Below are 16,114 nucleotides of genomic sequence, written 5' to 3'. Positions count from 1 at the left end.
TGAATTTGAACCCAAAAGCTCGTGCGATCAAACACAAGAGAGCTGATGGATTCGCTTTTCTCCATCACTCGCAGGCCGATGAGATATTTGTCAAAAGGCCAAGGTTCGCCCTGCAAAACCTTAACAACATCGGACGCATCTTCGAAAGTGAAGAGAACCAAATGATTGCCCATGTCTCTCACTTCAAAGCTTTTCCTAGTCTTCCATACCATCTTGAAAGTTCTCGCTATGGCCTCCATACTTAAAGTTCGTTTTGTAAAGAACTTTGCAGCCAAAAAGAATTCCCCTGCCTCCTTTTCTTCAACCACTTCATACCTATCACCTTCAGATTCCGTAAGGGAAAACTTCTCCCACAAAGCAGTGATACCTTCCATTGACGCCATCAAAATTCTACTCCTATCACTCGTTAACAGTGCAACTAAACGAATGAAGGGAAATAGCCCAACTCTAGAGTAGGCACCTCTTCTACTGACTATTAGGGTTTAGAGAGAAACCCTAGGCCAGAGAAACTTGGAATTTAAGGACTTGCAACTTAATATATAACAAAAGATTTTATTATACGTACAACAAGCAATTTAACTTATAACAAGCAACATTATGTACACAGTAACGATAGTGATGTTCCTCCAATCATGTAGTATCAATAGTTGGTCGATATGATACGAGACTTTTACATTCATAAACCTCAGGACCAAAAAGACCTAAAAATCCTCCAACAAACACGAGCTTTTCAACACAAACCTACTTGTTACCTAACCAACAGATCCCTCAAGCTTCAAACTCATTAGTTGATTCACTTCAGAACCAAACTCGTCAGGAAGCTCATTGAAAACGTCCTTGCAAAACCCAGAAATCATGGCTTTCTCATACTCAATTCCCCTCTACTGAAAGTAAAATAGTTGATCTTCACCAGTTTTGGAGGTACTGGCTTCATGTTCAATTTGAGCAGTGGGGTTCATCACTTGTCAAAACATTTTAGAGAATAAGCCACACATAAGGATGAACAGTTTCAACAAGATAAGGTGTAAGAATAACTTCAACAAGATACTGCAAAACATTTATCTTTCATTAAAGATTTACAAAGGTGATTCGCACCACAGCTTGATTAGCCATTGGTACAGAACTTGTAGTCACAATGATAGCTTGATTTTCTTTGCGATTTCTTTTGTTTCTATCACTCTTTTCCTGGTTACATGAAAAAAAATACAGTAAATGAGTTAATTTTTAAACATTTGCTTCTAAGAAAGATTTTAGAAAAAAATATATTAAAAAGACTATTAATAAAGTTCATTTTATAATCACCTTCCACTTGCAATTATTCCATTTGTTGCACATCTCTTTCCAAATAGTTGGAGTTACATCATCTACGGGATGCTTGTACCATTCATCTCAAGGAATTTTATTTTTTACACATTCTTCTCTAAGGTGCCACATCCAATCAGGATAGCGTCGTTTGACATGCTCATCAAATACCTCCCTCTCAAGAACTAAGTCATCTATCTCAAATTGTGCTTCTTTGTATAACTCATAAAGCAAAGCATATTCAGTTGTTCTTTAGGATATTCTGAAAAAGTTGTCTATGGCCCAGTAATGTTTTGGTGGAACTTTATAGTAATCTCTTGGGGTATTTTCTTTTCTATGAATCTAATAAAATGAAAGAAACACAAAGCATGTAAAATATTACTTATAAATGAAATGTAAGAACAAAAAAATAAATGATTAAAATAACCAAAAAAAGGAAAAAAAGACCTTCTGTCATGTATCTCACGCTTGAAAAAGTGTTATAAAAATACATATTGTATTGTTTAAACAATAAAAATTGTTATTTTAATACACCTCTTGAACGCACCCAAAGTTTGCAAAAACACTTTGCACTTTCCAAGTGCAAAAAGTGCTTTTTAAAACCAAATATATAATATATGCATTTGGGAAACCGAATATAACCTACTTTTTGAGAAACGCTACTTTTTGAAATGTGAAGCATCTTTACTTTAACACACCATAGCTCTTCAGAGCTTTTGCAAAAGTCAACGCGCGTTCATAAATATTACTATTGAGAGACTGTCTCCAATTACCAAATTGACCAAATATTTTATTGAAAACCCAATTTTGCCCTTTGATAAATCAAGGTCTATAGCTCACCTCACGGATTCCTCTCATCTCATCTTCAAAATAAGGCTCTTCGTGCTGCTTCTTCTTCTTCTCTTCTCTATTTTTTTTTTTTTTGATTTATGTCTTACATATCTAATCTCAAAAAACCCTCTTGCTTTGCTTCACATTGGCTGGTAAAAAAAAGAGCTCAAACAAAAGGGACTCAAAGCTCAAAAGACAGTCACATATACACAAAACACAAAAGTCTCAAAACACACTGAAACTCACACACACAACAATGGAGTGTACTTGGCCTGAGAGCTTACCTTCTAGCAAGAAAAAAGCAATAGAAGAGCTTGTTCAAGGTCGTGATATAGCAAATCAGCTACGTTCTTTGCTTAATAAGTCAGCTAGAGACAACAACAACAACAACAAGGTAGCCTCGGCTAAAGATCTTGTTTTGAAAATCTTGAAGTCCTTTACTAATATGTGGTGGAGTGTGTGGGGCTTTGTGTGGAGGAAAGTAAAAGAAAAGGAAAATAAGAATATGAGGAAGAAGTGAACGAGCGGATGAGAAAAAAGTGGAAGAAAAAAAGTTTAAAAGAGTTTTTGGGGGACGAAATGGGTAATTAACCATAATTTCCCAACCATTTAGTTAGTAGGTCTGGTTCGCAAAGTATATTACTAAGTAACATCTCGAGTCTTAAAGACTTGATTTTGAACCTATTAATCGAGTCTTTAAGACTCGGTTTTCATGTTTTGATCAAACCTGACCTGGCAGGAGGTCTACATGTCGTTCACGTGGAAATCGAGTCTCTAAGACTCGATTTCCCACTTAGCATCCACGTGGCAATCTGGCTGTGACGTGGTTGAACCACATGGAAGACCGAGAAATCGAGTCTTAGAGACTCGGTTTCAAATAGGGGTTTTTTTAAAAAAAATTAACGCCTCACTCTAAAGTATCCACTCTTTCACTCACCATCTCTCTCACACAGACTAGACCGGTCTCACCCTCTCACTCTCACACTTAAGCGCATCTCTCACTCACCCTTTTCTCCCACTCCGTCAAACATTCATCACCTTTGCCGATCACCCTCTTCTCTCACTTAGTCTATTTCACATTCATCACCTAGCACGAAAGATTTGATAAAGCACATCGAGGTGTACAGAGGTTTGATAAAGTCTCCGCTCTCACTCATAGAGTTTTGAGTTCCTCAATCTATGCGGTTTCTCAAAACTAAAATAAAAGGTGAGTTGCTTCAAAGTGTGTTTCACTTTCACCGTTTGGTTGCCGGGAAACAGTGGGAAAAATCAAAGAAACTTTGGTTTCAATTTTCAATTCGAAAATTAACAACAACAACGAAAGACTTAGTCCCCAAAAAAAAAAAAAAAAAAAAAAACCTCTACCAAGAAATTTATTTTATTACAAACTTACTATTTGAACTCAACAACCAAAACTTACCAATTAATAAGAGAGGAAAAAACTAAAAAGATTTTTTTTTTTTAACAATGCGGATAGTTTGTTGTTCTTAACAATTATTTTTTAGAACCCAACGTTTAAGTAGTTATTTAATACTTTTTTGCAAGCGGCAGCTCTTATTTTTTGGAGGGGCCAACTATCAATTTCAAGGTCTAGTGTCTAAAAAATTTGCAAAATATATATACCTTATAAAGTTCTTTTTAAAATTTTGGCTAAGTGTAGCTTCGCCCCCATAGAAAGGATATTAACGATGAGGTGAATAGTTTTGAGGACAATGTTTTATCAAGGCCAACAACAATTCAAGAAACAACATAATTTTTTACCTTAAGATTTTCAACCACTTCCATGATGACAAGTTGACAACAACTCCATATTCAAGCCATATCAATGTCAAGATACATGTATAACTCAATTGAAAAGGATTCTAACTTGTTATTTAAAAAAGGGGTGGGGGGAGAAAAGAAAAGGAGGAAATTAATTATTTTCAAATAAATTAACATCTAAGAAGTATGTTTTTGGAAACAACTGTCATATAAAAATTGTGTATGTGTTTGTTACGAATTGTGCCGTTCTTTCTAGCACCCAAGTATGGATCTCTCTCTCATATTCAAATTTTGGTTTTTGGAATTTTTGTGAATTTGATTAGTATTTCTTAAAATTTTGCGCCAAGATATGGCTCATTTAGAAGCTATGAGTTCCAATAATTAAAAATATGTTTTGTGTATTGGTTTACTTAGTAAGTGTGATGGTAAAGTGCAATTGGTGGATTTGGTTCATGGATGAAGTGCATACTAGGAATAGTATGAATAATGTTGATCTCGATGTACTGTGGACACAATTGAAGTAAATAGTTGTATGACTATAGAGCAAACAAAGGAGCATGCTTGCTAAGTTTTCTTTGTAAACTCATCTGCCAGGGGCTCAACTTCCCATTTCATTACTCATGGCAACATTTGATATTTCTACTACAACAACATTTCTAATGGGAGATTACCAGTACATAATGGAGCTAAAAAGTTTTTATGGCAAAACCAAAATGAAGCAATTACATCACCAAATACAATCAATGATTATAATAATTTCATACTCAAGCAAAAAAAAAAAAAAAAAAAAAAAAAAAATTAAAGACAAATATCAAAACCAAACAACAAACAACCAACTAGAGAGTGAGACCCTTACCTGACATGAGGATGTGCAATGTGAGTACTGGGATTGTATGAGAGTGAAAGGGGGAGTGAGAGAGGAAAGAATTGATTAAGTGTTGGGATTGTATGAGAAGGAGGGAGTGAACATGTGAAAGGGATCTATGTTTCAGTCAGGCCCGAGAGACCCAGTAAAAAAAAAAACCAGATCTATAGGGACCCAGACATGATCAGCCACATGTCCTACATTTTGACCACAATTTAAAAATCGAGTTTCTGAGACTCGGTTTCACTTTTAGCAAACCGAGTCTCTAAGGCTCGATTTCCATGTGGCATCTATGTGGAATATTAGACCATCGAAATCGAGCTTCTGAGGCTCGATATGAAAATCGAGTCTATAAGACTCGATTTCCACGTGGAAAAGGTTCCACGTCAGGGTGGCTCAAAACATGAAAACCCAGCCTCTGAGGCTTGGTTTATAAGCCCAAAATCGAGCCTTTTAGGCTCGAGATGCTACTAAGTTATATAGTTTAAAAAAGTGGACTACTAACTAGATAGTTAGGAAAACAAAATTAGTTAACCAGATTCCCCGTTTTTTGGGTTTGGGTAAAACGTGGAAGAAAACATAGAGACTAAGAACACAGATTATTTCACAATTTTTTTTTGCAACTGTGATGTTAATAAAATTTTATTTTACAAAGATTAATTTAAATTAGTATTGTAAAAATATTGTGACATTTTATTATATCTTTAAATTTTTTAAATTAGTACTGTAGGGGTGAAATTTCCAAGATCAGCGAATGGGCCTGGGGACCCACACGAAGCCTAACCCTGACCCAACGGGGAATAGGAGCCCAAGTGACTCCTGGCCCAACCCTGTTGAGCCCGGTTTGATATAAAAGACGTCCGAGGAGGAATGCCTCCTCGGACACACTAATACGGGCCCAATATGCGTCCCTTCCACAGTGAAGAACCCATCCAGGCGAACATGAGCAGGAGGGTGAGCCTCACACAACATAGAAGAGGAAAATGTGAGACATCGGGGAACAACCACAACTGCCGCATTAAATGCAAGAAGCTACTTTTTCAGCCGCATTAATGTGGAGACGACAGGCAAACAGTGTTACATTGGCCAGTGCAACTCACAGAAAGATAGGGAAGATGTCCGATGGGACAGACACTCAAGTGAAGGTTCAGATGATTAACAAATGTAAGATCCTTATCAATTCAAGGAGGCTATATAAGAGAAGGAGATCCCCATGAAGAGGGGATCGAAGAATAAAGAAAAAAGAGAGAGAGAGAAAGGTGAAAGAACTCTATAGTCTGTAAACAGAGTAAGAGGTGTACTTATACGTCTCATTGGACCAATATCCTACTAAACGTAAATGGAGTATTCTCACGTTCAACATGTTGCATGGCGCACATCTAACTGACGTTCACTTCGTCTAGTCCTAGCTCTGTAGCCTACTCTCTACAAATTCATTGTCTGGGGACTTTTGGGCCAGAACCATTTATTTGCTGGGCTTGGGCCCCAAAATACCGCCCCTACAATTGGCACCGTCTGTGGGGAGAACTTGTGTCTCGACAAGTGAAATAGTAAGAGATGCAAGGATCGGGTCCGCGCCAAACCGGACGTGCAGAATCTCAACGGCAGGACAACTTTTTAAATCTTGAGCGAGGGAAGGGCCAAGATAATCAACGAGAGGGCAGTGTGAACACCTCTCACACGAGTAGAAGCCGCTCAAAAGGGAAAGATCATGCATCCCATAAGCAGAACGAGCGAAAGGCCCTACAGCAAGAGATTGATGATTTGAAGAGGAAGCTGCGTCGAGCGCAGCAAAAACGCCCATCGCCCGCTTCGGACACTAGCAGTGATGGGGACGGCGAATACAGGCGAAGGTCAAGAACCCCTCTGAGCGAGACTTTTTCCTATGAGGAAGAGCGGCCTCGCAAACGCAGCCACAAAAGCCCATCTTACCAAGGCCTAGCCAATGATGCCATGAGCAAGGCCCTGGATCACATCTCCCAGTCGCCGTTCACGCGTAGAATAGAGAGGGCAGTACTTCCTCGGCGGTTCAATCATCCAACGTTTGCCATATACAATGGTCGAACTGACCCAGTGGAGCATGTAAGCCAATTCAACCAGAGGATGGCCGTCCACTCTAGGGACGAGGCGTTAATGTGTAAGGTGTTCCCATCCAGCTTGGGGCCCTTGGCGATGAGATGGTTTGATGCCCTCCCGCCGAATTCCATAGATTCTTTTAAACAGCTGACGCAGGCTTTTGGCTCCCGCTTCATCACTAGCACTAGAGCCCCCCGGCCCCTCGACTCCCTCTTATCCTTGTCCATGCGGGAATGAGAAACGCTGAAGGCCTACTCGGACAGATACTAGGAAATGTACAATGAGATAGAAGGAAACTACGATGACGTTGCCATTAGTACGTTCAAAAGGGGCCTGCCGACAGAGTATGGCTTAAGAAAGTCCCTCACTGGGAAGCCAGTCACCAGCGTGCGCCAGCTCATGGGCAGAATAGACAAGTACAAAAGGGTCGAGGAGGACCAGCAGATGGGGAAGGGTAAAGCGAAGATTGTCCCTCAGGAGAGGAGGGACTTCAGGTCGGACCGCTTTAACAGCAGTAACAGGCCGAGAAGGGACTACGCGGAACAGTCCGGGCCTACTGGGGCTCAGGCAGTCCATGCTGTGTTCCGAGAGCCGTTGCACAAGATCCTGGAGAAGGTGAAGTGTGAACCCTTCTTTCAGTGGCCGAACAGGATGGCGGGTGACCCCTTAAAACGCAATCAGAATCTGTACTGCGCGTACCACCAGGAGCCAGGTCACACCACCGATGATTGCAGGAATCTGAAAAACTATTTGGATCGTCTTGTCCGAGAAGGGAAGTTGAGGCATTTGTTACACCGCCCTGATGGATGGCAGGAACAATCAAATGTTGAAACCAGACAAGGCACATTGAGGCCACCTATTGGCACAATAAATGTCATTCTTGCCGCACCTGGGAGAACCGGTTCTAGCCCTTTCAGAGTCATGTTAGTAGGCAGGTTCCCGACGAAGCCAGACGAAAGGGAATCCAAGAGAGCCAGAGCGAGTGCCACGCCATTAATTGGGTTCACGGAGGAGGACAAGCAAGGAACTATTCAACCCCATGAAGATGCCCTAGTCATGACGCTCAGAATAGGAGGTTATGATGTAAAAAAGGGTGTTAATGGACCAAGGCAGCGCCGTGGAAGTAATGTACCCGGATTTGTATAAGGGGCTGAACTTGAAGTAGGAAGACCTGTCGCCATATGATTCACCCCTGGTCAGCTTTGAAGGAAAAATTGTCATCCCGAAAGGCATGATTAGGCTGCCTGTGCAAACAGACTCAGACGTAGTAGAAGTGAACTTCATTGTCGTGGATGCATACTCCCCCTACACAGCTATTGTGGCCCGGCCATGACTTCATGCACTAAGGGCTGTGTCGTCAACCTTGCACCAAAAGGTGAAGTATCCGTCAGGAGGTCAAGTTAAAGAAATAACAGGGAACCAAGGAATGGCCAGACAATGCATGGTGTCGGCAATATCACGACGACCAAATAGCGAACCTTTTACTTCTGCCGAGAACGGCTTATAGCAATCAATGACCCCGGTCCCAACTGCGCGTAGTGGAGGACCGACCATGGAGGTGAGCTGTGAGGAGCTGGAGAAAGTACTCGTCAGATCAGACCTTGAGAGGTTTTTTTAGATCGGCTCTAAATTACCAGCACAGGAGAAGTCAGCGCTAATTGATTTTCTTCGGCGGAACGAGGACGTATTCGCCTGGGATCCCTATGAAGCCCCCGGGGTTGACTCAAATCTCATATGCCATCACCTTAATGTTAATCCGGCCATAACACCAAAGAAGCAACCTCCTCGGCGCCCGTCAAAAGAACATGCAGACGCTGTGAGAGAAGAGGTTGCAAAATTGAAGAAAGCTGGGGCTATCAAGGAAGTATTCTACCCCAAATGGTTGGCAAACACAGTCGTGGTAAAAAAGAAGAGCGGGAAATGGCGGGTCTGCGTTGTTTTACAGACTTAAACAAGGCCTGCCCGAAGGATCCTTTCCCAATGCCGCAGATAGACCGATTGGTAGATGCGACTGTCGGACACCCCCGAATGAGATTTTTGGACGCTTTCCAGGGCTACCATCAGATATCCCTGGCTGCCGAAGACCAAGAGAAGACCGCTTTTGTCACCCTAGTTGGCAACTATCATTATAAGGTGATGCCCTTTGGCCTGAAGAATGCCGGGTCGACCTATCAGAGGATGATGACTAGGATGTTTGAACAGCAGATGGGTAAGACCGTTGAAGTGTATATAGATGACATGGTAGTGAAGAGCAAATTGGTGGCCGACCACATCAGAGACCTCGGTGAAGTGTTTCAAATTCTAAGAAAGTACAAGCTACGACTGAACGCATCCAAATGCTCATTTGGGGTGGGGTCAGGAAAGTTCTTGGGCTATATGGTAACCCACCGAGGAATAGAAGTTAATCCTGACCAAATAAGAGCCATTCATAGCTTGCAGCCTCCTCGGAATCCCAAAGAGGTCCAGAAGCTTATCGGCATGATAGCTGCTTTAAACCGTTTCATCTCCCGCTCAGCAGACAGATGCAGACCTTTTTTCCTCCTTTTGCACAAGTGGAAGGGCTTCGAATGGACTGAAGAGTGTGCTTTAGTTTTCCAACAGCTCAAGGAATACCTCGCCCGACCACTGATCATGTCCAGTCCCGATGCCAACGAAGTGTTATTCGCATACATCGCAGTAGCCTCTCATGCGGTGAGCTTAGTGCTAGTCCGAGAAGACAACGGCACGCAGTGGCCCGTTTATTACATAAGCAAATCACTGCAGGAGGCAGAAACCCGGTATCTCCCCCTCGAAAAAGCTATATTGGCTGTCATACAAGCCACGCAGAAGCTCCCCCACTATTTTCAGGCACATACAGTAGTTGTGCTAACTCAACTTCCACTGAAATCGGTCCTCCGCAGTGCCGACTACACAGGTAGAATAGCTAAGTGGGGAACAATCCTGGGCGCCTTCGACATTAGATACATGCCTCGCACCGCCATAAAAGGGCAGGTCCTCGCCGATCTAGTAGCTGAATTTGCGAAGCCCACCCTAGAAGGGATGGAAATGTCGGGGTCACGAAGTGTTGATGGGAAACTGGTCAGCACGGTCTCTCAGCATGAGCACAATAGGTGGAGAGCGCACATTGATGGTGCAGCAAACCAAAGGGGCTCAGGGGTGGGGCTCGTTCTAGTCTCTCCCGAAGGGATAACCATAGAAAAGTCGTTGAGGCTCGGATTCTTGGCCACGAATAACGAAGCCGAGTATGAGGCAGTGTTGGAGGGAATGTCGATGATCCAGAAATTGGGTGGAAAATGCGCAAGCATATTCTCGGATTCGAGACTCATTGTGGGACAAGTAAACGGGGAATTGGAGGCGAAGGATGAAAGAATGCAAGGGTACCTTGCTCAGGCTAAACACTTGCAGACCCATTTCGGTGACTTCCGATTAATGCACATACCCAGGAGTGGGAACACCCATGCGGATTCTCTCGCAACACTGGCCACCTCCTCGGCTCAGCCCCTTCCACGAGTTATTTTAGTTGAAGATCTTTGCCGCCCAACAACAGAGGAGCCCAACGGTGTTTGGGTACACAGCGTCGAGGCAGGGCCTAGCTGGATGGACCCTCTGGTGCTGTTCTTAAAGCACGACACCTTACCGGATGATAAGGTTGAAGCTGACAAAATCAGGAGGAAGGCTTCTCGATTCTGGCTGTCCGAGGACTCCAAACTTTACAGACGTTCGTTCTTGGGGCCATACTTGCTGTGTGTGCACCCAGGGGCTACGGAACTCATCCTGGAGGAGTTACATGAAGGGATTTGTGGAAGCCATATGGGGGGCAGGTCTCTCTCCCATAGGGCCATGACGCTGGGTTACTGGTGGCCGAGCATGCACAAAGAGGCTTTAGAATATGTGAAGAAGTGCGACCAATGCCAAAGGTTCGCCCCGAACATACACCAGCCGGGCGAAGAATTTAACCCGTTGTCCAGCCCTTGGCCATTCACACAGTGGGGCCTAGACATACTAGGGCCGTTCCCCAAAGCGGCTGGGAACAAGAAATTTCTTTTCGTCGGCACTGACTACTTCACAAAGTGGGTCGAAGCCGAGGCGCTGGCAAATATCAGGGATGTCGATGTCAAGAAATTTGTCTGGAAAAATATTATCACTAGGTTCGGGACCCCGCACACCCTGATCTCGGACAACGGCCTCCAATTTGACAGCAAAGCCTTTAGAGAATACTGTAATGAGCTGGGGATTATCAACCGATACTCCACACCGGCCTACCCACAAGGTAATGGGCAGGCAGAAGCCGTCAATAAAACCATAGTGAATGGGCTGAAAAAGAGGTTGGACGACGCGAAAGGGAGGTGGGTTGAAGAGTTAGCCCACGTCTTGTGGACGTACCGCACCATGCCTCGCAGGTCCACAGGAGAAACCCCCTTCTCATTGACCTACGGAGCCGAAGCTGTCATCCCACTGGAGATAAACTTCCCAACCCAGAGGACTACCGCCTTCAATCCCGTTGCTAACAACAGCCTTTTGGAAAAAAGCCTGGATCTCCTCGAAGAAAAAAGGGAAAATGCGATGGTTCACCTAGCTTATTATCAGCAAAAGCTCAAGCAGGGCTACGACGCCAAGGTGAAGTCAAGGCCCTTGACGCCCGGGGATCTAGTGCTGAGGAAAGTCCTGGGCACCGCGAGGAACCCTGCATGGGGAAAGCTTGGACCAAACTGGGAGGGCCTGTACCGTATCACTTCCGTAGCCGGCATTGGGGCATACTTTTTGGAAGACTTGGACGAACATGTAGTACCACGTCCATGGAATGTAAATAACCTGAAAAGGTACTGTTATTAATGAAAGACACCATACTTGACGCCGTGTTACTGTACAACGATTCTCATTAAGTGTTAAACAAAACCCAAGTTCTGCATGGCTCCTCGGACCACAGACTTGGGGGAAATTAACCTCGCAACGATTCTCATTAAGTGTTAAACAGAACCCAAGTCCTGCATGACTCCTCGGACCACAGACTTGGGGGAAATTAACCTCGCAACGATTCTCATTAAGTGTTAAACAGAACCCAAGTCCTGCATGGCTCCTCGGACCACAGACTTGGGGGAAATTAACCTCGCAACGATTCTCATTAAGTGTTAAACAGAACCCAAGTCCTGCATAGCTCCTCGGACCACAGACTTGGGGGAAATTAACCTCGCAACGATCCTCATTAAGTGTTAAACAGAACCCAAGTCCTGCATAGCTCCTCGGACCACAGACTTGGGGGAAATTAACCTCGCAACGATCCTCATTAAGTGTTAAACAGAACCCAAGTCCTGCATGGCTCCTTGGACCACAGACTTGGGGGAAATTAACCTCGCAACGATTCTCATTAAGTGTTAAACAGAACCCAAGTCCTGCATGGCTCCTCGGACCACAGACTTGGGGGAAATTAACCTTGCAACGATTCTCATTAAGTGTTAAACAGAACCCAAGTCCTGCATGGCTCCTCGAACCACAGACTTGGGGGAAATTAACCTCGCAACGATTCTCATTAAGTGTTAAACAGAACCCAAGTCCTGCATGGCTCCTCGGACCACAGACTTGGGGGAAATTAACCTCGCAACGATCCTCATTAAGTGTTAAACAGAACCCAAGTCCTGCATGGCTCCTCGGACCACAGACTTGGGGGAAATTAACCTCGCAACGATTCTCATTAAGTGTTAAACAGAACCCAAGTCCTGCATGGCTCCTCGGACCACAGACTTGGGGGAAATTAACCTCGCAACAATTTTCCCTAAGTTTTAAACAAAACCCAAGTCTTGCCTGGATCCTCGGACCACAGACTTGGGGGGAATTAGCCTCGTAGCAATTCTGTCTAAATTATTGACTATCATTCTTTATACATTCATTCATTCACGCTTGGTTTTCAGCAGATAAGGGCAGAATAAACATCGATTTATGATAAAAACAGAAAAGAAAGTAAAACAAGAAAAGGAAAAGGAAATGGCATCTTTCATTAAAATCCCCAAAAGAGATCCTTTTACAACCGCTAAACAAAACAAAGTATGAAAGATCTAATAAAAAGATCCTACACTATTTTCCTAAATCTGATCCCTAAGCAGGCCCAGCTGGATAGTCTGTTGGCTGCGGTCCCGGAACAGTCTCCTTAGCCTGTGCAACAACTTCCCTGATTGAAAGACTGTCCTCGGGCAACTTGCCCTTCACGGCCGGCTGCGCATCCTCAGTTTCAGGCACAGCAGAGTCCGAGGCTAAAGCCTTCGTGGGGAGAGGCACTTCAGTCGCAGCCTCTTCAGGAATCTCACGAACGTCCTCAGGAAAAAAGATGTTCTTAGTTTTCCTGAGATCGGAATCCGCTGGGACTGCCGCCCGGTCCAAGTCTACACCCCAAGATAGGGTAATGTATTCCCTGCATACAGTAGCCACTTCCTCGGCCAGCCTGACCTCAGTATCCTTAACCCCACGTTCATAAGAGGCTGCCACTGCCTTCTCGGCCGCCTCCCTGGCCAGGCGTGCCTCCCCCTTAACCTTTGCAAGCTCGGCCTTAAGATCTGAAACCGCCTGCGTCTCTGCCCTAAGATTTTCCTCGGACTTGCGGAGCTGTAGGCGTAGATCCTCGGCCTGCTTAGTGGCATTTTTTAGGCCGGCTTCCGCGCTGTCCCGCCCCTTCTTCGCCTCCTTTACCTTATGGCTCAGGCTATCGTTTTCCTTCTTGAGGTCGCTAGTAGTCCTCTCGGCAATACGGCGGGACTAGACCTCATTATGAAGGTCCTCACGAGCCTTTTTGGCCCACTCCTCAGCAAGGAAGATTTGCTGAGTAACCTGCACCAGAAAAATAAAAGCTTAATAAAAAAGAATGGTGAATAAATGGACGCGTAACCAGAGAACAAGACAGTAAAATTTTTGCTTACCATGGCCATGTCCCTCTTCAGCGACATGAAGAGTTCTGGTTGCTGAGTGTCACGGAGCCCCTTTATGTCGCGAGGCAGAAGAAGAGGCTGCTGCAGGGCCTCAGCTAAGAATGACGCCTCCCGCCGTTGGGATTCCCACAAGGTTGCATCCCAAGAAATTGGAGCGCCATCCAGTTCGAGCCGAGGAGACCATATCTATTGTTCCCTTCGAATAGCCGCCTCGTCTCGGCTGTCAAGGGACTTGGTCCTCTTCTCTTTGGGCTCCTTGGTCTCTTTGCCCTTCTTCTGAGGTTTGGCTTTTTCTTGGCCAACCTCACCCTCCTCCAACTCCCCCACAGGCCTCTTGCGCCTTAAGTTGGGCATAAGCTGCAACGCCGCATCCGATGTGGGAGGAGGAGGAAGAGGAGCCTTGGAGATCGGCTGCTCCTTTGGGGCATCCTTGGAGGACTGCCCTTTGTTCCTATTGGCAAGGAGGCCCTTGAGACCAGACCTTTGTCTCAGGTCCATTCCTTCTTCTTCCTCAGGCTCTTGGCTGGTACTAACTTGTGCGGTTACTAAACCCAAGTCAGGGGCTGCCGAGGCACGGTTTAGATCTGAATCAGAATCCGAGAGCTCTACTATCTTGGCCGACACCTCTCCCTCCTCGGCAAAGTGAAACTGGTCTATCTGATCCTCCAAAGACGAGTGCGAGGAACCGGCTTCTTCCTCTGGGATAACTACTGTGGGAAAGGCGCACTGAACAGGCAGCTGGACGGGGGGTAAATCTCTCGAAGCAAAAAAGCCTGGTACAGAGACGTCTATCCGTGCCAATAGCGGACTACCTGCCCTAATTGCTTGGCCGGGCTCCACTAGAGCGCGAGTAAGGGGCACGTAGTCCAAAATCAGAGGCGCTGATCACAATTGCCCGTCTGCACTCACGTAAATCTCCGACCTTAGAAGGAAGTTGAGTGCCTGGACGTTGACCAAACTGAGCCGAGGAGTCGTATGCTTCTTGTCTACAAGATCCGAAGAGAGGGATGTGTTAGTCCGAGGAGGCAAACAAGTAAAGTCAGAATCGAAATAAAAAAGGAAAAAAGGGGAAAAATCAAAACTAAGATCCTTTCCAAGGGATCTAACTCTATGGTGCCCCACCTAGTTCTCCTGCCTTGACTGGGCAGTGAAGACCGTCGTGCCACCGTCCGGAGACGATCAAGAGGTCGTCCTTCAAGCCTTTGTTGGACTTGGGAAGGCAGGATATCAACCTCACCTCATCGGACCTTGACTTCAAGTAATATGAGTCGCCGAGACTGTGCAGTTCATATAAATGAACCACGTCATGCCATGTAAGGCCGAGGTTCATCTGATTGTTCAGGACCTCTATGCACCCCAGGATCCGAAACATATTCGCGACGCACTGGTGAGGGGCCAACTTATGACCACTCAAATAATCCCTAGTTATCCTCCCCATAGGGATGGTCATTCCTCCTTCCACAAAGGGTATCACTAGAATGGCGACCTCCCTCGTTTTCCTCTTGATTATGACCTCCTCCAGAGGACAATACTCTAAACCTACCTTCGGCGGAATACGGTATTTGGCCCTGAAGCCCTCCATACCGGCCGGGGAATTCACCAATTTGTCAAGTATACCCATCCCCCTAATCCTAGGTGACGCGAAGACAATTTATTTAAGGAGTAATGCGAGAAAAAGGCAATGGAGAAGGAACGTACACTTACGGGTGAGGAATTTGCAGGAAATCTTCAAGGGGACGACTGCGAGGGCTTGAACGCTTTAAAAGGGTGAGTGCGAGAGTGCTCTGAGTGCGTGAATACTTGTCCAAAAATGAGAAGGGAGTGCTTTTTGAAAAACTTATGTATCCAGGAGAAGCCGGACAGACATACTCCCGCCTAGGGAAACAGAAATTATCCCAACCGTTGATCTAGCGTCCAACCGTCGGATCAAAATATATGGAACCGCCAAAAGCAATAATTAGCGCCGCATGGGTCATCAACCACCCCCGTCATAAATGAGGCACGTGAGAAGCACACTTCCACTCAAGTGAAGCAGGGACCCACAGCAAATAGTCCTATGAATGTCAAAATCCCGCCCTTCCTCCTCGGACAAGAAAGAAGGAGCCGGAATTTTGAGGGGCTATTGTAGGGGTGAAATTTCCAAGATCAGCGAATGGGCCTGGGGACCCACACGAAGCCTAACCCTGACCCAACGGGGAATAGGAGCCCAAGTGACTCCTGGCCCAACCCTGTTGAGCCCGGTTTGATATAAAAGATGTCCGAGGAGGAATGCCTCCTCGGACACACTAATACGGGCCCAATATGCGTCCCCTCCACAGTGAAGAACCCATCCAGGTGAACATGAGCAGGAGGGTGAGCCTCACAC

General features: G+C 45.1%; 1 protein-coding gene across 1 annotated transcript; it reads left to right on the top strand.

Annotated features, from left to right (window-relative positions):
- Window positions 1-8,755: 8,755 nt before the first annotated feature.
- LOC115963436 (retrovirus-related Pol polyprotein from transposon 412) lies at window positions 8,756-12,759 on the top strand. Its single transcript, XM_031082431.1, has 2 exons — window positions 8,756-11,638; window positions 12,745-12,759. Exons 1-2 carry the CDS (start codon window positions 8,756-8,758, stop codon window positions 12,757-12,759), a joined length of 2,898 nt encoding a protein of 965 aa, XP_030938291.1.
- The last annotated feature ends 3,355 nt before the right edge of the window (window positions 12,760-16,114 follow it).

Source organism: Quercus lobata, chromosome 10, assembly GCF_001633185.2.
Source record: "Quercus lobata isolate SW786 chromosome 10, ValleyOak3.0 Primary Assembly, whole genome shotgun sequence".
NCBI lineage: Eukaryota > Viridiplantae > Streptophyta > Magnoliopsida > Fagales > Fagaceae > Quercus > Quercus lobata.
The sequence above is the reverse complement of the archived record's forward strand: the minus strand, read 5'-3'. Positions and strand labels throughout refer to the sequence as shown.

Excerpts from the sequence above, each read along its gene's own strand:
- LOC115963436 (XM_031082431.1), top strand. The coding sequence starts at position 8,756 with ATGGCGGGTCTGCGTTGTTTTACAGACTTAAACAAGGCCTGCCCGAAG.